Source organism: Temnothorax longispinosus, chromosome 3 (assembly GCF_030848805.1).
Source record: "Temnothorax longispinosus isolate EJ_2023e chromosome 3, Tlon_JGU_v1, whole genome shotgun sequence".
In the NCBI taxonomy this organism is placed as follows: domain Eukaryota; kingdom Metazoa; phylum Arthropoda; class Insecta; order Hymenoptera; family Formicidae; genus Temnothorax; species Temnothorax longispinosus.
In genome coordinates this window covers 11,396,373-11,421,041 of record NC_092360.1, presented here as the reverse complement: position 1 = coordinate 11,421,041, position 24,669 = coordinate 11,396,373, and the positions used below count along the sequence as shown (strand labels likewise).

General features: G+C 40.2%; 3 protein-coding genes and 1 long non-coding RNA gene across 5 annotated transcripts; 2 read left to right on the top strand and 2 right to left on the bottom strand.

The window, feature by feature from the left end:
• The first annotated feature begins 4,101 nt into the window (after positions 1-4,101).
• LOC139810258 (nucleoredoxin) lies at positions 4,102-17,226 on the top strand. The gene is made up of 7 exons (XM_071773672.1): positions 4,102-4,982; positions 13,937-14,206; positions 14,783-14,883; positions 15,052-15,247; positions 15,428-15,518; positions 15,609-15,748; positions 15,975-17,226. The coding sequence occupies exons 1-7, from the start codon at positions 4,473-4,475 to the stop codon at positions 16,203-16,205; spliced, it is 1,539 nt and encodes a 512-aa protein (XP_071629773.1). The 5' UTR covers positions 4,102-4,472; the 3' UTR covers positions 16,206-17,226.
• On the bottom strand, positions 16,694-20,841 carry Cdc45 (cell division cycle protein 45). Of its 2 annotated transcripts, none has more exons than XM_071773671.1 (9): positions 20,256-20,841; positions 19,169-19,321; positions 18,866-19,075; positions 18,619-18,792; positions 18,300-18,538; positions 17,878-18,214; positions 17,398-17,792; positions 17,255-17,331; positions 16,694-17,174 (listed from the first exon to the last, which is right to left on the bottom strand). In XM_071773671.1, exons 2-9 carry the CDS (start codon positions 19,238-19,240, stop codon positions 17,110-17,112), a joined length of 1,569 nt encoding a protein of 522 aa, XP_071629772.1. In that variant the 5' UTR covers positions 19,241-19,321; positions 20,256-20,841; the 3' UTR covers positions 16,694-17,109. The 2 variants fall into 2 exon arrangements, with proteins under 2 accessions (XP_071629772.1, XP_071629771.1); XM_071773670.1 differs by having other exon boundaries at positions 20,447-20,841.
• Positions 20,842-20,863: 22 nt separating this feature from the next.
• On the top strand, positions 20,864-24,630 carry LOC139810261 (uncharacterized). Its single transcript, XM_071773674.1, has 4 exons — positions 20,864-21,289; positions 21,378-22,022; positions 23,662-24,031; positions 24,117-24,630. Exons 1-4 carry the CDS (start codon positions 21,225-21,227, stop codon positions 24,342-24,344), a joined length of 1,308 nt encoding a protein of 435 aa, XP_071629775.1. The 5' UTR covers positions 20,864-21,224; the 3' UTR covers positions 24,345-24,630.
• Positions 21,989-22,684, bottom strand: LOC139810266 (uncharacterized). Its single transcript, XR_011731272.1, has 2 exons — positions 22,548-22,684; positions 21,989-22,182 (listed from the first exon to the last, which is right to left on the bottom strand). It is a non-coding gene; the product is annotated as an uncharacterized lncRNA (long non-coding RNA).
• Positions 24,631-24,669: the final 39 nt, after the last annotated feature.

Here is a 24,669-nt window from a genome sequence, read left to right as displayed (position 1 = left end):
CACGCTGCACGTAGGAGGATGTAGAAACTGTAGGAAAAGAGGAGCAATTTTGGAGCAAAGAGGAGTCTTTTCCCGCCGCGCCGCGCCGGTGGGAATTCAGCAACTGTAGAAAGAGACCGGGAGGAGCCGACGGTGTCGCCGCGCGACGCGATCCCACGTTGTATCTCGCCGACGGCGACTGCTCTCTCGATCTTCTTTCGGTCCACGTCCGCGATCACTCTCGTGGCGTTTGATAGTTATTTGATTTAATGGACGGTTGAGCGCGCCGCTGGAACGTCCGGGATTTTTTTCAGAGCGTGGCCGGCCGTGACTGATGACGTTTGAGATCGAACGTCGTTATCAGTCGTTATCGCGCTCCGCATCCGCCGATTGACCTCTTCGCTCTTTCTCTCTTTCTCTCGCCCTCGTTCTCACTCTTCCTCGGCTTTTCGAGAGGACTGATCGATCGCTGATACGTGTAAATTTTTAATAATCGCGCCCCACCCACGGTCGTTCTAATATTAATGTGACATATCCACTTTATGGCTTATGCCCGCTTCTCCGCCTCCGCCTCCGCCAGTCCGCCTCGGTGCGTTACACACAGCGCGGCGTATGTGAAAGAAAAACGTTAATTCTAGGCCGGTTAAAACCGGCGGGGGTCGATGCAAATTAGCGCTCCGTTAACCCCGGATTTCTATAATGGAATTCTCTCTTGGCGTTCGATCGTGAATCGCGAATTGTCAAAAAATTGACGCGAGCGTATATAGTTATGCGAGTATGCGTGCTCCGAGAATGCGGGGCCATCTGGCTCCGATCCGAGCTCCGGCCTCCGAATTGAATACGACTTTACCTCGATTTTCCCTCTCTCTGTTCTCATTATGCGCAGAAAGCCGATAGCGAGAGCGAGCGAGCGAGAGAGGGAAGGAGAGCGAGAGAACGAGTCGATAACTCGAGCCGTCGTTCAATCCCGCGCTTTATCGACACGATCTGCAAATTAGTCTACATATAAGACGTCGAACAATCTGCGCACTTGGTTTTTCAAGCGCCGCGTCCGATAAAAAAATTCGATGGAAAAAAGCGACGAGCCTTTCGCATCGACTTAACGCGTATCTTACGTTCGACGCGGTCCCATTTTCTTCAAATATAAAAAATATATTCGACTACATAAAACGTGTACATAAAAAGAGAAAGAACTCTCGATTCCCTTTCTCTCCCTTCGCTCTAAACGCGCGCCTCTATGCTACGCAGTGTATTTCGTCCTTGCGTTTCCTCGCAACAATCGTGATATATGCATATTGCGCTTCATTGCGGATGCAAGAGGAAAAACAAACAGAGACGTCAAATAATGACCGCGGCCTGGGATCCGCTTTAATGGCATTTTGCGTATTCTATTACGGCTGACAATGAACGTATACATGTCGAACATTGCTTATTCACAAGGCAATTAGATGTCTTATGTAAGCGCCGCCATCGTCATCGCGATTCAGGACTCGTGTCCATTTCCGTCAATGCAGATTAATTATTTTTTCTGATTCTTAGAACTGACATAATTTCGGTTCAACTTTCCTTACATCTTTTTCTAGTTCTAAGAATTAGAAAAAGTAAGTTAAACCGAGATTAAAGTTTTAATCTGCAATAACATTAGAAATGGAGTACATTATTCAGATAAACTTGCATAGTTGCATGTATGACCGTATGCGCAAAGAAAATTATTCACGTGCATTTTACGCGCGTTCTTACAATGAAAATGCACGTGGATAATTTTGTTTATGCACATGGTTATGTGCAACTTACGCAAGTTCGTCCGGATAGGTTCTTATACGCGCGCTCTTGCTAGTCCTGCTCCACAATTGCGTATGCTTTTTGTCCAGTCGCGGCGCGTTGTGATTGGCCGTGCGAATTCCCGATCGCGAGCACGACGTGACGAGACGAGGATGTTTGCGCTTTCCTGTCTAAATCTTTCGTACTGTTCATCTCTCTTTCAGCTTCCTCCCTTCTATAATCCACATTCCTCCTAAATCCAAAATCTAAATACACATCTGTTTTTATTCTAATTAAATGGAAAAAATGTAATATGACGCAGCTATAAAAAACAGGAATGGCCCGATTCTTGAAAATTCACTTGCAAGAGAAACGTGTGCGCAAATTCCATTCTTACGAAAAATCTACAAGTTGATTGGCTAACGGTCTGCAAGCGACAGCCAATCAACTTGCAACTTTTCTGTAAGAGCAGAATTTGCGCATACGTTTCTCCTGCGAATAAATTCAATAATCGAGCCGCCTCTGGGATGTAATATTTTCGTTAACTCCGGATTCCGGATTGAAAAGCGACGCAATCGCTGATTGATTGACTAATTGCATAAATATATAACTGGAAAAGAGCTTCTAGTCAAAAATTTCAGTCGAATATCGACATTGCGAATATTTCTGTAAAATATCTAAATCAATACTAAGTCGGAAAGTATAATATTGGCCGAAAGATGTAAAAATCTTTTAGAAATATTTATAATTACTCAATTAATACATAAAAACAATTAGTAAGATATCAATTATTTATCATTGACCGTTCATTGACGCATCAATATATTGATTTGACCAATCATTTCTGGTTGGGCCAGTAATTCAATTAGTAATTCAGTTTTATCAAGGAACGTTTGGCGATTCTTCTGGAATGATCAGGAACGTCGAGAACAAAAATTATCTAATCTTTTGTCTCGGTTGTTTTTATAACAATGGTCAATCGGAGAACTGCTTGAATTTAAAAAGCGATAAAATCGCTGACATTATTTGCGCTGTGGGTCACATTCGTTGAGGCAAATTTTTAATTTGTTGCTTTAATTACTCGAGAGAGAGAGTTACCGATACTGCCATCATGTGCATTGGTTACATCTCGGTTTTTTAACATCGTAATTACAAAATAGTCATTATGCAATCATAGATTGAAGATGAGAGTGCCGAAGTATAATGCGGCATTTTATTAAATTCAATCTTTTATTTAATGACTGCTGTATAATAATTAGCGACGATCAATTCGTCGAGAAGTTTAATAAGTTTAAGAAGTCTTGCATTATAACTGTTTAAGATTTGAGAAATCTTACAATTAATTAATCAAATTCAAAGATCTCGCCCAATCGAAAAGGGCACATCTCTATTTACTTTTGGTATTACTAATTGGTATTTAATTATTAATTATTATTATTTGATATTACTAATTTGAATCTCCAAAAAAATAAAAAACGCCAGAATGGTCAGAGAAGGCCTTTTACACACACAGAATCGCGTGTTTTTAGTCAGAACTCTTGACGAGGGAGAGTACACGGAGCATCGAAAAGTCGCTTTGCATCTGCGCACTAAAATGATTAAAGCAAATAACCGATCTATGCTTTAATACTCTGCAGTAAGTAAAATATTGGCGGTACGCTCTAGCAGCTTGTCGACAGATTCTCAGCAGAATATCGTCGGCCAGATCGACACCAGCTGCGTTCGCATTAAACTCATGTTATGTCAGCAGATCCCGTCGAGATAATCTGACAGCAGATAGCAGAAGCTGAGCAAGATTTAGCACTTAGCGATTATTTAAATGGAATATATTGCTTAAATTGTTTTGAAATGACGAATTCTACTCGATTTCTACAGTCACACTGTCATTATGTTCCGTTAACAGATTCTCTTAATTTTTGCCGATAGAATTTTGTAATTTTGTACAGCACGCTTGACAAATTTCGCCTTCGTGCAACTTTGTACAATGCATCTTTGTCACAGCAAAAATTTAAGGACATAAACATAATGAGGAAAAGGCTACAATCCACACAATTGTAATGAAATAAATTGACTTGAACACGCACGCATATCGAGATATACAATTTAAATTATATTTTGAAAGAATAAATGTGGCAAAACATTTTTGAATTACGTAACAACAGAGAATGATAAGAGTTGATGACACTTTGTTGTTTCTCAGCCAAGAACAGAAGACTTTAATATTAAATACGTTAAAAAAGGTGTATAGAAATACAGGTATATCTCGCTCCAAAATGGAAGCGCGAACCATTCGATATGCCGCGACTCGATATGCCGCCGAAGCCGGTTTCCGTCGTTTCCAATGCTCCATGCACCGCACCGGTCTCGCGCGGTGTCGCCGCGCCGCGCCGCGCGCATTGCATGTTGCATGTCGGCATAATACGAATACGAATTCAGCCGATTCAGCGAATTCAGTCTGCGTTCCGCCTTCGCCGTTCGCGTCGGTGTTGCGTCCGCTCGATGGACATGTGGTGCAGCGTCGCAGGAGCGTGAGCGGCGTCTGGCTGGCAGAGCGTACCTACGTCCAAACCCCTCCTCCGTCCTCCGTGCGAAAAGGGCTCCTCGTCGGCGCGCGTCGCCGCCGCCCGCCGCCGGCGAGCGGAGCGGAGTGGAGCGGAGCAAGGCGACGGTTTAGCGGGTTTAGTGTTTAGTCTTCGGTCCGGTACTCCAGTCCAGTCGCCAGTCGCAGAGCGATGGCCGAACGGTGCGTCAGCGAACAGGTATCCGCGGCGAGTGCCGCGAGGAATAAGGCCCCGTCGGCGGCCGGCAAGCCGCTCTGCTGGCAGCACCGGCTCTTCGGCAAGCAGCTCGCGCGTTGCACGCACGTTAACGACACGAGGATGTCGATCGACTCGGCGGCCGCCACGCTCGTCCACGAGGACGGCCGGCCGGCCTGCGAGATCGTCGGCATGTACTTCAGCTTCGTGAATCCCGGCGCTACCTGCGACGACTTCACCCGCCAGCTGGTCGAGCTCTACACGAGTGTCAACGGTGTCAACAGTGGCAGCGGCACCGGCGGCGGCGCCGGCGCCGGCGCCGGCGGCAATGGCATCAGCGGCGGCGAGAAGAGGAAGAGACTGGAGGTGGTGCACGTGGTGCTCTGGAGCAACGCGACCGACGTGCTCGACTTCGACGAGAGCTTCCGCGCCCACGTAGCCGATTTACCTTGGCTCGCCGTGCCGAACCGCGATTACGAGAGAAAAGTAAGTGAAAGGATCGTTTTCCGCACGGCGTGATGCCGTTTTGCATTTTTTTTCCACGCTTTCTCATTTTTTTTCCCCCCCAGTATCCCTTTTTCTTCTGGACCACCCACCTGAGTTTCTCTGCCTTTAAAGATCGCCGATAATGTTGTGACCGTCACGTGGTGTTTCGCATGTAGTCACATTTCCGTTCCGTCGGAACTTTATCAATTACTATTGTTAATATTTCAAACGCTTCCGACTAGACTATTAACAATGGTGTTTGAAGAAAACCTTGAAGTTTTAACTCTAGGCCTGACTCTATTACCATTTCGTCTGGGAGACCCGAGCAAAAACTGTCAAAGTTTGGCTGTATATAAAAATTCTCTTTTGCTTTAAAGCTTTTATAACTTTTTTGGTTCGGTAAAATAAAGTTCATGTAATTCGCTTAAGTAGATTTTGGCGTTTTGATTAACATAAGGATAAAAGTATTAAAGTTTGCCTCTGAGATATGAATGTATAAAAGTGCTCTGGAGCCTGATTCTTGAACTCATTCGCAAGATAAACGTTGTGCGCAAATTCCATTTTTACGAAAAATCTACAAATTGACTGGCTAAAAGCCGTGCGATAGCTAATCAACTTGCAGCTTTTCTGTAGGAGCAGAATTTGCACATACGTTTCTCTTGCGAAGGTCTAGGTTCAATATACGTGTCTTTTTCAAATTAAGTAAAACGAGCATGTGTTGACGATCTTATAATTAGTCTCACAGTCGGATAGATTTAATTGTCGTGTATTATCGAAGTAAAAGCAGTTCGAGCAGCTCATATAAAACGGGATCAATGATCGAGTTGTTTGATCGATTCGCAGTCTGCGACAACTGCAATTTTGTTAATATGCTCACATCAGATATTAACGAAAATTGCAACAAAAATAGTAGTATTTACCGCAAACGAGAATGTGAGTAATAAGTTTTTATTTCTTCACTCTTTTTATAGCTTTTTGTATCTTTGCTATTGATACACTTGAATCAGATTTGGAACAATCGTATTAATTAGGTTCGAAAGATCCGAAAGGTTTAAATTCGAAAGGCAAATGATTCGAATCATTCGACCATTAGAAAAGACCAATTATTTGAAGATATCTTTTTTACAACGAATATTTTGTGAATGTCATTTCTTGCAAGCTCTCAATCGTCATGTAATATCAGGTATCTTGAAAAGTAGAATTTGGATTACCGCTAAAACTAACTGCATAAAAGATAAAAAGTTTCGTTGCTCATTTACATCTTCAATATTTAATTCGCTAAAAAGTTCCTTCAAGATTGAATAAAAGACCGTTTTTCTCAGTTTACCAGTATTTGCGATTGATATGTACGGTGATCAGAGATAATGAGATAAAAATGCAGATAACGAGTTTCTAATTGCGCCAATCTATTACACGAATAAAACGACAGAGAGAGATAGAGATAGAGAGAAAAAGAAAGAGAGATAGACAGACGAATTTGCCAGAATTGTAAACATCGCCATAGGCGGCGATTTTGGGAATTGCATGCAACACACGCATGTGGAATATCATTCCGGCTGGGGGCGACAACGCACAACGACCTCCGTTTTTCATTTCCAGCCACAGGCGTTTTAAACCCTTTCGAACGCACAGTGGCGCTATTTAAGGTCCGAATGTTATTTGCGCGAACGCGCCAGCAAGCGGAGGGAGGAAAATCGGTCGCATGCATGCATGCATGCATGCCATGCACGCTCCGTCCATTCGAGACGCGTATTATTCGCCCGCGCGCGATCTTTTTCAACATTTACCGTTCCCGACGATATATGCATTATCGTCGATACGATGCGGAGGTACGGGGAAAATACTGCGACAAAGAAAATTGCGAAAGTGCAGCTTGTAAGAATGGGCTCGCGTGTGAATGGGCTCGGGGAGGAGGAGCGGTGCTTCAGGTATAGTACAGCCAAGTGTTTTGTTGTTGCGTGCTATCCACACTAATGCACATCGTACCTCAAACTTCTCTTCGCCCGAGGGCCACTCGAAAAATTAGAGAGCGGTGAATATTTGACAATAGCCGGCGCGCGGCGCGCAGAAAGCGTAACTTCACAAGCGGAGCGAACTTATATCTTTATGGAAATTAAACGTCGCGGTTTTCTCTCAATGAGGATTTTCTCGAAAACGTTGCTTGCAAAACGAGCAACACTAATTGGATTTTTGCGCGAGCACGTTCCGAAATATTTCTCAAGGTGAGGTTTATTCGTTTATTTAGCTTAGCTTTTTACGTGGACGTTGTTTAACCGTGTTACATTAAACATTTCAGTTTATATTTAACCGTAATGTGCGGAATATATCACGTCACATTAAGCGCGGAGATTATTTGAGACGTTTGAACGTTATACTAAGAGAAACGCTGGAGCACTTTGTATTTTATCCAGCCAGGGTACTTTAGGCTCATTGATGTTTATAATAGAGATGTACACACACAGGATATAATGTATACATTTAATCTGCTTCAATTGCGAGGAGGCTGTAACGATGAATCGTAATCAACGTCAAGTAGCATCGCGATTGGTTCTCGCTCATTAATTCTACACTTAAATCACTTTTAAGAGAGTCTCGTCGTAATCGCGAGTACTTTGCGATAGTTTCGTCGAATAAGAGGAACGGGGCTAATTGAAGATTATGACTTAAGAAAAATTAAAGAGCGATTTATGTATTAAAATAAACGCGACAACGCGATTGAAACTGTTTATTCAAAATTAAATCATGTACAGCGAATCATTTAGGTATCTCTTATGTTCGGAGAAAAATATCGTTTATTCTTTTGTAACGGTACCTACTTGTCAGATGCATATACGACGGAAATTTAATTTTATAAATTAAATATAATTTATACATATATAATTATCTAATATCTATATAATTTATATACATATTAGGTAACTATTTAATTTATTGTTTAATTTTAGAATAGATAATTCAAAATTGTTTTCTATTCTATTTACTACACCCTAAGTGCTTTGATATGTCAATTCTATTTTATTTAAGCACTCGCACGCATTTTAAGCCTCGATCATTGAGATCGCGGAGAGACACGCGTGACTATCTCGCGTCGCTTATCAACGTCGACTCGGTCATTCGCCTTTTTCGCGCCTGTGCATTTTCGGTGCTTCTTAACTTCTTCATCTTCTTCACGGGAGAAGACTCTCGGCTGCACGGTTCACGAATGCATGCCTAGGAGATCCGTCGCTTCGACGTTTTAATCAGCGAGGTTGCTCATAGCTCTCTCGGACGTTTCTTTTTTTAAATTACCTCGTAAGGAAACCGTGCGTCTTTATCCGCGAGCAACACTAACGAGAAAGTCACTCCGTGAGAAAATAAAAAAGGGGTTGAATCAACGAGACCTCTATTCCGGACGGATGGTCGACCCATATCTTCCTCAAATAGCGTTCTCGTCCGTTCCACGCGATAATGAAAGGAATCGACGGAGGGACGGAGATGAGCTTGCGCGGTGTATGGTTTCTTTTCGTTCGCGCGAGCTCGTGCATACGAGATTGTTCGTGAAAGATGAAGCGCGAGCACCGTTTCGTGTAGGAATGCCCGAAAGTGCGATACGAGAGCCATGGAATTTCACATCGTCTCTCCTCTCGCTTTTAATTACATTTTAAATTTTAATCGGAGAAATCGGCTCTCGACTTGAAATAATGTCGTCGTCGGTGATTCAATAATTTGATCTATGTTTACGCGGCTGCAATCGGACGTGAAGAGGCGTAATAATCGTGTAAATCGCGGATTCTGCACGGTTCATTTAATTCTGAATGAACTTTGCAAAACTACAGCTCAAAGTTTGAAGTCACGAGGCTGTTTAATTCTGTACGCTGGAAAAAGATAAAGGGACGTTTAGCGAAGTCGACCGAATCTTTATTACGCGGTCCATCTCTCTCGGGTATAATAAAGAGACCCGCAGCCGAAAAACACGGCGGTACATCTGAGATTTTGCGTAGGCAATTTTTTTATAAACATACATCTTTTTGTAAACTGTTTAAAATATTCGAGGCTAGAGTGTATTCAATAGATCTGGATTGTATCCAATTTGACGGATGTACGTCAATATAACGTAACGCGTAATCAAGAGTGTCTCGCGAAGCGAGACCGCACCGTGAACTCTTTTACGCGACTCGACGAGTTGCAGGTACTCGTTGTTTAGACGTGGTATAATCAACAAAGCGATCCGCCGAAATGCTAATTTAAACATTGCGGTTTCTCTTGCGGAGAGATATATTAGTGTGTACATTAGACTGTTTGTACTGATTGTTCGAAATTCGCTAATTCAGTTATCGTGTAGATTGGCTGACAGCTAGTTCTCTCTTTCTCTTTCTCTCCCCCACCTCCCTCTCTCGCGGTTCATTTCCCTGGATCCATCATTCCATTTGAGCGCGTGATAGATTAGTCTCCCATTAGATACGAGATTAATTTTCCATTTGCTACTGTACAATTGTTAATTGGTTACCATTAATGGTGTAATTAATATACTCCTTGTGTATTGATCGGAAATTATATATCTTGTTAATGAATATCTGTATTTTATTAGCAAATGGTTGAAACAAATCGAGAAGCATCATTACGTTGACGTTAATACGATCAAATTGTTTTCTCGATTTTTCAACTTACAAGGCAATAAGACCGCGATAATGTCAAGAGAATAATTACAAGTCCGGTATTGACTTTGATAAGGACTTCGGTTCTCGAAAATAAAAAAAGACCATGGAGGCGATAAATGTTATTTTTTACTTACAATTATGCATTGATTATAATATATATGTACATATATGAGCAGCGTGATAAAAGATAATTAATATGTATTGTTACGTGTAATGACTAACATGTGTAACGAATGTAAATTATTTAAATTAATTAACATTTCATAATAGATATAATATCCCTAAAATTACCATGTTATTAATATCTATTGTCAATTATGTATCTAATCTAAATGCAAGTTTAATATTATATTAATAAACTTAAAAGTATACATGATACATTAATTACAAGTCACTGCATGCTTTTACCCCGTCAACGATTTTAATGGTCTAGCCAATTGATCATTGTTCAAACATAAACCTTAATATAACTATATTAATAATATTATTAAAAAAAAACACGTATTAAAAAGAATCGCCTGATTCTGCAATATCGAATGCGCACGTGTTCGCAGATAAGCGAAATCTTATCGCTACATGTCGCGGTTTCCCTTTACATTTTGTTTCGTTCCCTTTTTTTCAACCGCGTGCATGCCTATGAATTGTGCATGGTCTGTTAGCCCGTGGTCAAAGGGAAAGTGGTGAATGCACAGGTTGCTCACACGAAAAGCCGTCCCTGTATTTGCCGGGGGAAAAAACGAATCTCCCGACGAGGAACTTTGAGCCACGCGATCGTCGGTGTATCAACCTTTCACGGCGGCGACTGCGTTGTCTAGCTCCCTTATAATCGAATACTCTTCGTGGATTATTAATAGTCTCGTAACGAATCAATTCAAAGCGGTTTTCTTTCATCCGTCGACAGCGATAAATAATCGGAAAGATTTCGATCTGTATAAATTCCGATTAGCGTGTCCGGACCTGTCCTACGCTGATTAAATCCTCGAGCGAGGGCTGGAAAGAGGAAATCCACCCGGAACGCGACGGGTGGTTGAAGATCCCGCGGTAGATCATTTCAACAAGTACTTAACGCGTCGTCAGTTATGAACGTCACGCGAAATCGCGCTTCCGACGTCGAGTACACTCGGTCGCTGATCGTTTCGAGCTACTCGATAACAATCGCGCTTATCGATAACGATCACCAAGGGATATGAATTAATTCCCTCTCTTTCGAACATCCCGGATTTATTATCGCTTCAGCAGCGTAGGGAATTTAAGGATCTCGTTTGCGGTGTAACAGCGGCGTGCAAAAAAGAAAACCGTAAATCCCACGCCGTCGCAATGAGCAGTCTACACGCGACATTCGCTTATCTACGGACATTGCTTACGAGCAGCGCCCGTGGATAACCGAGAGGGAGTCTGAAGGGAGAAGCACGCGGCTATCGTCGCGACGGCTGTAGTTGAACGCGCACGGCAGAGGCGTCGGACTATAGAGACTTTGCGGTCTTTGTATAAACGAAAGGGCGGCAAGGGGGAGACGATTGAACGCGTGCGAACCAAAAGTGATCTCTCCGTCTCGTTTTTCTTTCTCTCATCCCCCTCGAGTTCTTTTTTAGGTCGGTTGCTCGCTTCCACTCGGAGTCGCGGCGATTTTGTCGGCAGCGAACGAGAGGGAAAGGCCTGCGACGAGAGAACGCGAGATGCAGGATGGAGAAAAAGGGATGGGGAGGAAGACAGGGAGAGAAACGGAGATGAAGACACGTAGAGTGCGATGTCGTGATGGCAGGGAATGTACACTGGACGTCATAAATGCTCGCTCGACCGTTATTAGACGTACACACGGGGGCCGTAATTTACGGGGGTCGTAAATGCCTTGACCACGTGTGAAGTATTTATATGTAAGACATGTTCCCGCGCGCGTGTACACTTTGGAATACACGTGTTCAGATATCTGTGGATTAAGATATGCATCCGTGGAAAGCAATTTATACTTCGTCGAGATCTTGAAGATATATAAAAGAAGATATATATAGAAAAGAAGATATATATACAATATAGAAGAAGACTATATAGAGAATAAGCGGGAATGTTTCATGTCGAATAAATTATCAAATTGAACAAAGGACTAATATTAAACTTTTTACAGTTTCGAACATTTCGAGTGAACTTTCAACCTTCAATCCTCTCGAGCGATTCCGTTTCGTCGTCGAGTACTGGAAACAGGCGGTCGTCTAATAAGGGGCGAACGTTTATGACGGTGCCCGGTGTACAAAGCTGAGCGAGGGAAATAACGATAGCAACGTCGTTCACTGAACGGTAGCAACACGGCCAAGGGAGGACGCACGCGTTATCGACCGCTCGAGAGACTCGGAGCGAGGGCGAGCGCGAAAGCACCACCACGTGACGCGGGAGCGGGAAATATATGAAGGGACGCGCCTCCGCGCCGCCCTCCTACCCTTCCGCGCCCTTCTCACTCTCTCTCTCTCTCTCTCTCTCTCTCTCTCTCTCTCTTTCTCCCTCTCCTTTCTCCCGCCCGGTAAAAGTATTATACTCGCGATAACGTATAGTGCGATCCATCGTGTTCGCTACCTACGAGGCCCTTCTCTCTCGCCTTACGCCTCTTCTATCTCACCCTCTCTGTGTCCCCTCTTCTCCTTTCACCCTTTATGCGCGCCGTAACCCGTAACGGGGCATCCCGCGCGATACGAGAAATCCCGACCGATCCTCCCTCGAGATATCGGGACATCGGGACGAGGGGTTTCGAATGTTCCAGAAGAGGGTCGGCCAACTTAATGCAGTTTCAGGGGTAGATTGGAAGGTTTAGACTCGGTACGGATGCGCGCGCGCGCGCGCGTGGATTCTCCTCTCGCTCGAATTATGACACCCGATCGACGATTATGACGAGAAGCTGCGTCAGCGAGTTTCGTCGACGGAGAAACTGGAAATGTATTCTGAGATAACATGTTTCGTTCTGAAAAAGACGCGTTTGTATTCTGTTAAATAACATTAGAAGACTGAGAAAAAAAACACGTATACATTCTCATATAAAGAGATGAAATTATAATATTTAGGGTGTCCCAGGTTTTTCCGAACTCCGATTAATCTAATCAGTTAATTAACTAATCAAATAATACCCATACTGTTTCAACATAGATAGAACGATTTATTTTTTATCGTTTAACAAAACGAAAAGAAATTAGATTATATAGACAGCGAATAATCAACAGTTGCAACACGAATATTTCAGACTGGAAACACGCGCTCCAAATATGCAAACAAATTCATGCATTAAACGCGATTTCCACCAAACACCGATTAATTTAATCGGCGATTAATTCAACTGACAGAATTGTTTAAAGAAATTTTTTAAATATAATCCGTTGTTTCTGATATAATTTTTCTATCCACATATTAAGCAATAAAAAATTTATTATTTTATCCACATTAACAAAATAGTACAGATAAATTAATTTAGTCGAATAAATAACGAGTCAATTTTACGCAGTATAAAGCTTCTAAAATCGTGATTTACACTGCAAAATAACTTTTAATAAAGCGTACAATATATTCCATTACAATGTTGCGAACATTACATTGTAAAATATTACAATTGTACATATATAATAATAAAGATAATGGAAAATCTGTTTGTTATTTATCGAATTGCTGAGAGAAACAAGATCAACGCATACGATACAGTAAACTGTGCATCGGTATATTTTCGCCGGTAATTGGCTTCCACGCGTGCAGCTCTTATTCCATTATCCTTATTATACCTCGAGTAATATTATCTGTACGGTAATATCGCTTGCATCGTTAACAGCAGCTCCGACTGCAGCTATTCGCGCTTATTCCCGCAGAAGGTCTCTGGAGAAATACGCTTTTAGTTCGTCTTGTTTATTGGTGCTATTGAGCGAGACCATTATTTCCTTCCTTCCTGCATCACGTTAATTAAAACCGCATATATACATACGCGCGAGATTCTCAACAAAATGAAAGGTTTCGTAATTAAACGTCTGACATTTATTTCTACCAATGTAGATTAACTTTAAATCTCAGTGTAACTTGCTGTTTATCTTCCTCTAATCCTTAGAACTAGAGAAAGACAAAAAGTAAGTTAAAGTTAATCTGCATTGATATAAAAATGAACATATGAGTCGCGCTGAACGTAAAAACTAAGGCTGGTGATTTGCTTCGAAGGTTTCGATATTCGAACCTTCGAAGTTCAAGATGTCTTCGAAGCTTAAGCGCGTCTCCCGAGAACATTCAATTTTGCAATTTGCTTTTAATCGTTGCCATTCGAGTATATCATTATTCGCAATGTGTATTAATTTTTTTCAGACCAGACTGACTCGAAGGTATCGGATAAAGGCGGGCGTGCCGACGTTGATTTTACTGGAGGCGTCCAACGGATCGGTTGTGACAAGAGGAGGTGTCGAGCGAACTATCGCCGATCCCACCGGCGCGGAATTCCCTTGGAGACCTCCGCATCCGAAAGCTGCCCTCGAGGATGGACCTCTCCTACCGTGCGGCGCCCGCGACAGCAACGAGCCTATGTTGCACGAGGAGCTCCGCCACTGCTTCAAAGGGGTTTACTTCAGTGCACATTGGGTGAGCAATGATACCCAAGTGAATTAGAAATTAGTAATTAACAAAGAACAAAATGGGCTTAACTTTGAGAGTCGAACACGGTTAGTTGTGCGTGAGTTAACGTTATGTAACTTATAATTAACTCAACACAAAGTTATAAACTGTATATACGTTTTGGCTTTACTTAATTTGAGCCGTCTTCAGCGAAACGGTGACAGATAAATTAAATAATTTTACGCTCTTTGTATAAAATAATAGTAAAATTTTGCTAATATTTGTAGTTTGCAAAGTAAACGAACCAGAATTAAAATTAAATTTATAAATTTTAGTATTTTTTCTTAGAATTCTCTTTATAAGCTCTAATATTTTCTTGTAAAAATTATACCGTCTTTGATCAGCTCTTCCTTAGATTCTATATATTTATAAAAGAATATAGAATCTTTTCTAGAATTTATTTTTTTATTCAATCCAAGTTATATTTGGGGATTTTGTTATATTAAAATTAATTTTTCTATATTCCTGATTGTGCAAATATTTATGTTACGCATTCAAATCTTATTAATCATCTTATTAATACATTGCGTTCTTTTAATTTAGTGTCCGCCTTGTAAAGCATTCACCCCGCAACTCATAGATACGTATCAACGAATCCGGGAGAGAGGCCACGATTTTGAAGTAATTTTCGTGAGCTCGGACAGGTAGGTTTTCAAAATACACTCTTGTCTTTAAGTCGCATTTCATTTCGAGATATTTGTTCCTCTCATTTGACGTATAATTTTTCCGTATAATTATTGTTTTATCTGTTATCTTCTTATTTTCTTTGCGTACCTTTTGTAAAGCAATTCAATGGCGTGTTTTTATTCTAGGAGCGAGGACTCTTACAATGCGTACACCGAAACAATGCCTTGGTTGAGGATACCTTTTAATCAAGAAGAAAGACGTCGAAAATTGGCGAGAGCTTTCGACGTACAGGCAATACCTACTTTAGTCATTCTGGATCCTCGCGACAATATAATCACTCTAGATGGACGCGCTGAATTGATCGAAGATCCAGAGGGACTGGTAATTTGAATAAAAGTTTCTCAAATATAATTATGTCGCAAATAAAATACCAGAAAAATAAAGGCGCTATTATTAAAGATTATCAAAAATCTATAAAATATCCTCTTTTGAAATTTTTACTATTACAGAACTAATTGTTAATATTCTATTTACTAATAATTATATTTATTTAATTTTCAGAATTTTCCCTGGAGCTTTAGACTGGTGAATATCCTAACAGAAAAGTATGCTACATCATTACATGATGCTCCAGCCATTATCTTGTTTGTCGGTAAGATGATATAAATAAAATGTATATGTATAGAAATTAACAGAATAAAATACGCTGAAAACTAAACTGTTAGAATTCTATGTTTTACAGAGGGAGACGATTGTGAAATTCAATTTGGAGAAAGTGTACTACTGCCAGCTGCACAAATATATAGAAGGGATCAACCTGATTATGATCCAAATTACGATGATCCTGATGATGATTCTTTGCAGTTTTACATAGCTTTAGACGTGAGTGTATATACATGTACATATGACATAAAATTAAATAGGTATTATAATTAATATAACTAATTAGTATGACTTCTGTGTAATTTTTGAATATTTATAAGAATAAGAATCCATAGTTTTATGACTATAAGTCTATAAGATGTAAATATTTTGTGTAAAACTGCAAATGTTTCTTAAATATGAAATGTTTCTAAACTAATGACATTTAATGATTTTTTTGACACAGTGTGAAACATCGGACATTCTTCGCGAATTCATTGGTTTGGATGATGCAGTACCTCTTTTAACTGCTATCGACATTCCACGAGGGATATATGTTGTAATGGAGTACGGTGCTGAGATTACTGTGGACTCTGTGCAACAGTTCGTCGATGGATTTCTCAATAACAAACTGCCGATAAATAAAATAGCGGCAGTGCATAAAATATCAAAAACCACCGAACGTATGCCGGCCTAAAATCATACAAAAAGTTAATTAAATACAAAATTTGTACTTGTCAAATTTTATAACGGTTGTTCAGACAAAAAAGTCCCTCTTTTTCTCTTCTTCTTTTCCTCTCCTGTCTCTGTGATATCGTCGTTCTTTATATAGAGAGATTCGCGTGTAAGTTGTACTTGTTCTTACGTAATTCATCGCGAATGTAACCAAAAAATCTGTATTATACCACAGTCAAAACTAAATCGATCAAATTGTATTTTTAAGTGTACGTACGTACGTAAGACGCACACGAATACGTTAATATATTATAAATTACTAAATAAATACCAGGTAAGCGCACTGGAGGTTCTTGTGTTTGTAAAATAGCCTATTCATTGTTATGTAGCTTATATACGAGCTACATTGTACTTACATTGCCGGTATTTAAATATTTGACACAATATTTGTATAAATATACATTTGTTGTATAAATTTTCTTAGGCATATAAGCAATGATGAGCATCATATCAATTGTCCAATATAGCAAAAGACTTTATTTGTATCTGCGTTTTTTTTTGTTTCTCCATCAAGTTCTTTTTTATAAAAGTATTTATGTCTCTTAAATTACTAATACAAGCATTATTGGAATCTTTTACTTATCACTTACTGTTGTATCCTACATTTTTTTATACACACATTACACTCACACGATGTTAATGATTCACATATCAGTCCTAATTTATATATTAAATATTTTACAATTATAAAGCTACTACCGTCGCTGGTTAAAAATTGTACAATGAATTTGCGTTTTTTAAAAAAAAAGGCACTATACGTCATGAGCTATAAAGTGTATCGAGTTGTTTTAATAGTCGTGTTAGTTAAAAATTTGATTAAAGTAATTGTCATATTGTCCATCTCTGATAATTATACATGATGATTATCACGCAAGGAGTGCTGCCAAAGCATCAAGAAACTTAGGTCTTTCTTCGATTTTCAGTCTTATTACTGTAAAAAGGAAAAATGTTAAATACAATAAATTCCATCTGATTCACGTCAACCAGCTCAAAATTTTATTTCATACTTACTTGTACTGTCAAAATAATCTGTCTCAATGTAACAATTTTTATTCTTTGCGGCTTGTTCGAATGCTTTCCCGAATAAACTGTAACCACAAAATTCATGGGTAAATAATATAAATCATATTTTATTTATGTCTATAAAATATTACCTTCTGGGTTGATCCTCGCAAACTGGCGGTATGCCGACAAGAAGACACGATCCTTCCTCTGCATTGAATACTGCGGAGGCCACAAGAGGCCACTCAGAAGCGCGTCTGTTTCTCGAAGAATTTACATACGCTTTGAGGGCAAATTGAGCCAGCATGATCAGAGGATGAGGATGTGCAAATAAATAATTATCTATATTTCCATCCGGCACACCGAGATATAAAAAGGAACCGAAATTCTTTACTTGTTTAGCTTCTAACACACTCTGGGCAGTTTTAAAGATATTGTGAAGCATAAACTTTGCCTTTTCAATGCCACTTTCTAAAACATCCTTTTTTGTACGTGACAAACAGTCCAGCGCGTCTAAGAAACAACGTTGTGGTTGTCTGTCCTTTGTCTGTAAAAGTACGGGTCACGTATACGTTAGAGAAAAAGTATTAACATATTTAAAAGTATTAACTATATTTATATTGACTGCTTACCGTCGAGTCCAGTAAAGCCAACATAGCATATACCATATCTGATGCACAATATTTAAAACGATAACCATATTGGAGGGTAAAACTAGTGCCGATGATGCTACTGACATTATATTTGCCAGCTAATTTTTCAACCATCTGTCTAAATTCTTGTCTAAAAGTAAGATCCATTGCACGAAACAATTGTCTGGATTGCACCAGAGGTAAACCCATTTCGGCTAAAACTTCCTTCAAACGTTGCTCTCCTCTAATGGACCATAGACGTAACGATATTGCAGTTGACATTGAATACTTCAAACTGGCTTCGACAGTCCAGTGACGATACAATGCTAATTGGAGACTGTTCGTTATCAATAAGGAATTAACATAGCCTATGCCAAATTTAAGTATCGAATCAGAAACAAATTATACGTGTGAAAGGATACTCTTTATCGTACGTAACTTTAACAATACTCTGTTGCTGTTGTTGCTTGTCAATATCAACACCTTGTCTATGCGTTAATCTTGAAACATGTGCCTGAAGAGAACCTTCCTCAAGAACGGATATTCGTGACTCCACTTTGCTGAGAATAGATTGTTCCGTGGAACCAACTATGGCCCACCATGCCATATCTAGATTATCCTTTGACATATTCCAAGCCATCTCAAACACTACTATCGCGCTCTACAATAAAACGTAACATATACAGTGAACTTGTAAAACAGAATTTCTCTATTATCAACATCGTAAATTATAATGCATACCGATTTGCCATAGTAACTGTATTGTAAATAATTGAAAAGAATCGTTGCTCTGTTTTCAACCCATTTTCTTCGTTCGCTTCTCCTCACCATGTCTTCTTCGTTCAATCTTCGCCGTTTACTTTGTCTGCCTTCGTTTTCATTGTCTGATTCTTCATTCACGTCCTCTTCATCTGACTGTACATGATTGAACAGATTTATAGAAGATATAAAATAAAAATTGAACAAAATGAAACAATCTGTTACTCACACTGTCATCTCGGAATATATCATTATATTCTGGGATCTCATTGTCTTCATCAGGTTTACCAAGAATACGTATTTGACTTTCTGAGTATATATTGCATAAATCATAAGGCCTATGACTGTCGAGGATAAAAAATACCACGGATTCGTCTGGTCGGAGTAAGTCTACCAAATCTAAAGTACCACCGCAGTTTATCATAACAACATTCTTTATCTGGAAGGAGAATATTTTCTTAAATTAATTATTTTTTGTCAGTGAAGCATACAATTCAATGTGAACGTATCTTGAAGACCCTTGTGTCTCTACCTCTTCACAGTTTTCGTCAAAGGCACTTATCATATCCTGAATACCTCGGACAGGTACAAGAGTATATATCATATGATCATTTTTGAAAAGCTGTTGCAGTATCCTACAGGCACAGATTGCATCAACATCGAAGTTCACCAGAAGTAAACACCTCTAAAATAGGAAGGATTAGATATTTCTATGAAATAGAAAATTGTTCAGTGTCGAATAATACTCAAGCTATAATTTTTAATCTTAAAAATATGAATATAGAAATATAAATTTAACGAAGAATTATTTGTTGCAGCACACATAATGAATGGATATGTTATTTGTGTCACGTTTATTTATTAGTAAAGATGCAATTTTCCAACTGCTTAAAGGAAAGACAGAATTATAATATATATAAATATAAATTTAATAAAGAATTATTTAAGAATTATGTAAGAAAAACAGATATGTTTGTTATGTTCGTTATTAATAAACAAGAGAATCACACGTAGTTTTTTTACTTATCCAAAAGAAAGATAGAATTACACATCTATGAATAAGAATATAAATTTAACGATTAAAATTATTGTTGTAAAGCAGCAAATATATATGTTGTTTGTGCTTATTATTAATAAATTAGATTTTATTGATATTGAACACACTTATTATTAATAAGAAACAAAGGAATCATGCATGATACAATTCTCTATCGAAAAGAAAGATGATTATAATTACGAATGCAAATATGGATTTTAATGAATTACTTGTTGTGAAGTATATAACAAACAGAGATACACAGTTTACGTTATATTTATTATTAGCAGAAGAGTCACATGTACAATACAGTTTTCTATTTTATCCAAGAGAAAAATAGAATTATATACAACTATGAATTAGAATAGTCGAATTTAAAGAAGAGTTATTTCTTATAAAGCATACAAAGAATATACATGCTGTTTGTGTCTATTGTAAATAAAACTTTATCAACAATAGATATTTATTATTAATAAAAAAACAAAGGAAAATCAATGATGGTTAGAGACTCGCACGCGTTCAACAAAGTTGTAAACTCCGATCGCTCAAAATAGAGAGAGAATTGTGTAACTGCGTGATTTACGTAGAAAGAAAGGACGAGAAAGACCCGGACGAGTGTGACCGGTACGTTGCGGAAGAGCCGGAGGAGCTGGCGGAGAGAGCACGAGAAACGACGAGACAGTGCAGGCAGGTGGATCGCGCGGCGTGTAACCTATACGACGGACGCGGAATACGGAGACGGTGGCCGCGAGGCAGTACGGGACGTCGACTCACGCTTCTCTGTATCGCATCGTAGAAATCCTTCTCCAGGTTCGTCACGAACATGTTGCGACCGTCTTACGGCAGGCGAAACATCGCAGGTTTCGCGACGGTCTCGCGCGCGGGTCACGGCACGCGGGCGATTTAAGCGCGAAAAATCCAAACCGTCCGCCGTCGTCGGGATCGGCACACGGCGCACCGTTGCGCGTTGCGCGCGACGATCGCGCGACCGCCGTCGAGAGGAGGTTACTTCCGACGCCGCCATGACTCCCAAGTTTCGGCGATTTAATCCGGTCCGTGAACGGCCGTCGCTCGTGCGTGACGATCCCAGGATACCAGGTGCGACCAGCGACGATAAGTCCGGCTGATTTTGCAAACGACAGCGGCGTGATGTCCGATGGTTTTTTTCCCCACAACAATTCTTGTAAACAGTGCCGCGCTGTCAATCTATCGATACTCGACGGATCGAGATCAGTCGAATCGAGCTGGATCGGCGACCGGCGTTCGGGCTGTTCGGAGCAGCGACGTTCGGAGGCCGGAGCAATCTTCGAGTTTGTTCCTCGGCGCCTTGCACCGCGCTGTACTCTCTGCACTTGAAATTACTACAAAAAAAGCTGTAAATGGTCGGATTTCCGGGTTTGGCCATGACGTTTTACAATAAAATAACGGCGGTGCGCGCGTGTCAGTGCGTATGTGATAGCCGGCGGGCGTGTGTCGGTGCGTATGTGACACCCGGCGTGTTGATACCCAATATTTACAATTGTCAAGTTGCAATTGTAAAAGTTGTGGGAAGATGCCAGGCTGTTGTTGCGTTCCGAAATGCAAAAAGACCACGATGAATGGTTTTCATTTATTTAGGTAAGACGAATGCACGTATTTGAAATAAATATTTGAGTTTCACAATATATCAAGGTTATATTTTAATTAGAAATTGTAAATATTTCAGATTTCCGTTGAATCGTCCAGATATTTTGAAATTGTGGGTCAACGCCATCGGAAGAGAGAATTTTAAACCAACGAAACATCACAGAATCTGCAGCGCTCACTTCTTAACTACAGATTTTATGGACAGACCAGGCTGCAGCGGCGTGCGGTTAAAAATTCTTGCTGTGCCTTCAGTATTTTTTAAGGATTCTCCTCCCGTCGCTGCTCCCGTTTCTGCTGCTGTCGTTACTTCTAAGATTAAGCCTGGCAGTATTCGTTCAATTAAGTCTGGTACTACGTCTTTGATTAACTCTGAAACTACTTCTGCGACTGAGTTTGACCCTACTCCTGTTCCTACATCTGCTGCGACCGCGCCTGTAGTTGCGTGGAAAAGTATACTGAAACCGAAAGAAAATGACTCGACATTTTGTACTTCCATTCCATCGCCGAGTACAAAACCTGCCGGTACAAGTGCCGCTGCTGATACCATCAAGATGACCATGCGAAAGCCAAGAAAAATCATGGACAGTTCGCTTATACGTTTGAGGAAACAGGAAAAGACCCTACGGCAGAAGCAAATGTTGAGGATGATTAAAACATTGAGGCAGAAGATAAAGAGAAAAGAAGACAAAATACGTTTTTTGGAGAATTTATTGAAATATGTACGGTATGATAACAAATTATAAATATATATGTCCTATAAAGCAGTATATATTTGACCTCGTTTATACAGCTGTTTTGCTGTAGTGTGGCTATATGTGTATGCTGATTTTTTATGTGTACGCTGTCATTTTGTTGTAAGGTGTCACAGCCCCGAACTCGGAAATCTAGCAGCAGTATAGAAATCTGTTACTTTTTGTCTTTCCTCCTTTTCTCTCCAACGCGTCCAGTCACATGTTTGTTTCATTTCGAGTGCAGAGAAAATATGAAATAATAGGCCTGTCCTTTTTAGCTAAACTTCTCTTTTTCTTTTTGACGTTGAAGAGAAAAACAGAAAAGATGAACTGTGCGAGAAATTTAGCTAAAAAGAACAAGCCTAATGTTTGTTCTCTATAACCGAGCTGTTTGTATTTCTCTCTTTTTCTCTCCAGCGTCTAATCGTATATACCTATTCTGTTTTAAGTGCAAGAAGTAGAACGTAGAGTGCAGCGACAGAGACTGGACTTGTGTATTGTATTTACAAAGAACAAACCTCAGAACGACCCTTTCTCTCGGACGTTTTTAAACGTCTGCTGCGGCGCGGATTTTACAATTCGCGTCATATCGAGCCAGCGGTATATTTATCCTCGGAGTCAATGACATATATGCTTCCGACACGTGATACCTTGAATCGCCGTGGACCCCCATCGAGAGATTCTAGAGAACGCGCGAGAGTCGTCAAGTCAGAAATATTGCGATCCTCGCTCACGCGATAATACTCCTTATTACTCCTATTTTCTCATCCTCGCGCCTCGCGCCGATTATTATACGATTTCGCGCACGTGGAATCTGTCCCTACAGTGTAGGGCCTACATTCGGGACTGTATATCTACGAACGTTCTTTTCCTAGCTCGCTGATTTCGCGCCGGTCTCACTAGCGACTAGCGATCGACGGTCGAGGGGCTGGACGTGAAATTACGTTAATTGGATCGATTAAACCGCGAGCCACACGCGCGATGGAATTGTTCAGGGGCCTGTGGAGGAAGTCCTCTGTCGTGTACAAAAGCGGGGTGCAGTGTATATCCTTGAGACACAAGTACGCGTTTAAATGCCTCTGGTAACCTCAAAGTGCACCGCGCGGAGGAATGTACGTTACAACTCGACAAACGTCAAGTAACAGTAAACTTACATGCAAGTTACAATTTCTTACTCAACAAACAATGACACATGTGTTTTTGTATTGCATTTACATTGTTGAGTACGAAATTGTAACTCGCACATAAGTTTGCTGTTACTTGATGTTTGCTGGGAATAAAGATTTTCTATTCGACCTAACTGGCTGTCTTTATTAATTATAATTGTCACGATATTTCGACTATATAGGTTTTGGTTCTTGTCAATCAATGTAACTTTTGATGCTAGTACATATATATATATATATATATATATATATATATATATATATAAGCATCTTTTTTGAAATCACTGTAAAGAATTTACTGCAAAATTATCCTAGCCAGAGTTCAAACCTGGACTTTCCAACGTAAAGTATATTACGTTGTAATTGGATAGCAAACAGATTCGGTGCACTGTGTGCGTTACACAGGAGACCTATCACATTGAGATAACATGTAATTGTTGGTTTACTGACAACGACATCCTTGCAGCGGCAAGACAACGTCGAACGTGGCTGAGGTGGCGGTGTTTTCGCGAGACGGCGACTCCGGATTAACCATCACGGACGCCGGGGACACAAAGCCGAAGGACGACATGATCTTCAACGCTCTCGGAGCGACCGACGAGCTGTCCTCTTACATAGGACTGGCGAGAGAGTTTGCCTGCGACGGGAAGGTCGAGCATCCGTACGTCGACAAGCTCAAGAGGGTACAAATGATCTTGGTCGACCTGAGCCACGCCATATCGAAGTCCGTGCCTGGGAAGACCAGGTCCTTCGAAAGCAAACACACCAAAGATCTGGAAGAGTGGATTCTCGAATACGCGAATCAGCTTCCTCCGCCCGAGGATTATATCATTCCGGTAATTATCTAGATACTTTTGTGTACGTGTATACATGTATCTTTACTTCTGTTAACACTAATCCTATCTGATGTTTTGATACTAGGGCGGCGGAAAAGCTTGCGCTTCCCTGCACGTCGCGCGAACGGTATGCAGACGCGCCGAGAGGAGCATCACGACATTAGTACGAGACGGCGCTCTAGATAAAGAGGCACAAATGTATTTAAATAGATTATCAGACTTCCTTCTAACGGTATCACGTATCGCGGCCAAATGTGATCAACGTACGGAAAATATTTATATTCCGCGAGCGGAAGTGACGGAGGAGAAGTGAACGGACTGATTTACAAATTTTTGTAGAGCATTGACTTTTTGCACACTAACATAAATATATAAATAATTATACAAACACACAATACACGTACATATAGTGCAGCAGTTACAAATATAAATATAGAGTAACTAAGCGTTCTAATAGGGTTGCCATTATTTGTTATCAAATGTTTCTCTATGTACTTGACGTTCATCAAGTAGACATATACACTTTTGGAATGGATATGTATTCCGTTACGTATCTACAGTTGCAATTTTTAAACGAAATAAAATTAGTTTAACGGAAAGAGTGTGCAATTCTTAATTACAATCTTAATAAGAAGCGT

Excerpts from the sequence above, each read along its gene's own strand:
- Cdc45 (XM_071773670.1), bottom strand. The coding sequence starts at position 20,497 with ATGTTCGTGACGAACCTGGAGAAGGATTTCTACGATGCGATACAGAGA. Across the intron at positions 19,322-20,446 it reads ACGATGCGATACAGAGAAGC|AGGTGTTTACTTCTGGTGAA; the intron begins GTGAGTCGACGT and ends TTCCTATTTTAG. Across the intron at positions 18,793-18,865 it reads ATATATTCCGAGATGACAGT|TCAGATGAAGAGGACGTGAA; the intron begins GTGAGTAACAGA and ends AATCATGTACAG.
- LOC139810261 (XM_071773674.1), top strand. The coding sequence starts at position 21,225 with ATGCCAGGCTGTTGTTGCGTTCCGAAATGCAAAAAGACCACGATGAAT. Across the intron at positions 21,290-21,377 it reads AATGGTTTTCATTTATTTAG|ATTTCCGTTGAATCGTCCAG; the intron begins GTAAGACGAATG and ends TAAATATTTCAG. Across the intron at positions 24,032-24,116 it reads CCGAGGATTATATCATTCCG|GGCGGCGGAAAAGCTTGCGC; the intron begins GTAATTATCTAG and ends TTTTGATACTAG.
- LOC139810258 (XM_071773672.1), top strand. The coding sequence starts at position 4,473 with ATGGCCGAACGGTGCGTCAGCGAACAGGTATCCGCGGCGAGTGCCGCG. Across the intron at positions 4,983-13,936 it reads ACCGCGATTACGAGAGAAAA|ACCAGACTGACTCGAAGGTA; the intron begins GTAAGTGAAAGG and ends AATTTTTTTCAG. Across the intron at positions 15,248-15,427 it reads TCGAAGATCCAGAGGGACTG|AATTTTCCCTGGAGCTTTAG; the intron begins GTAATTTGAATA and ends TTTAATTTTCAG.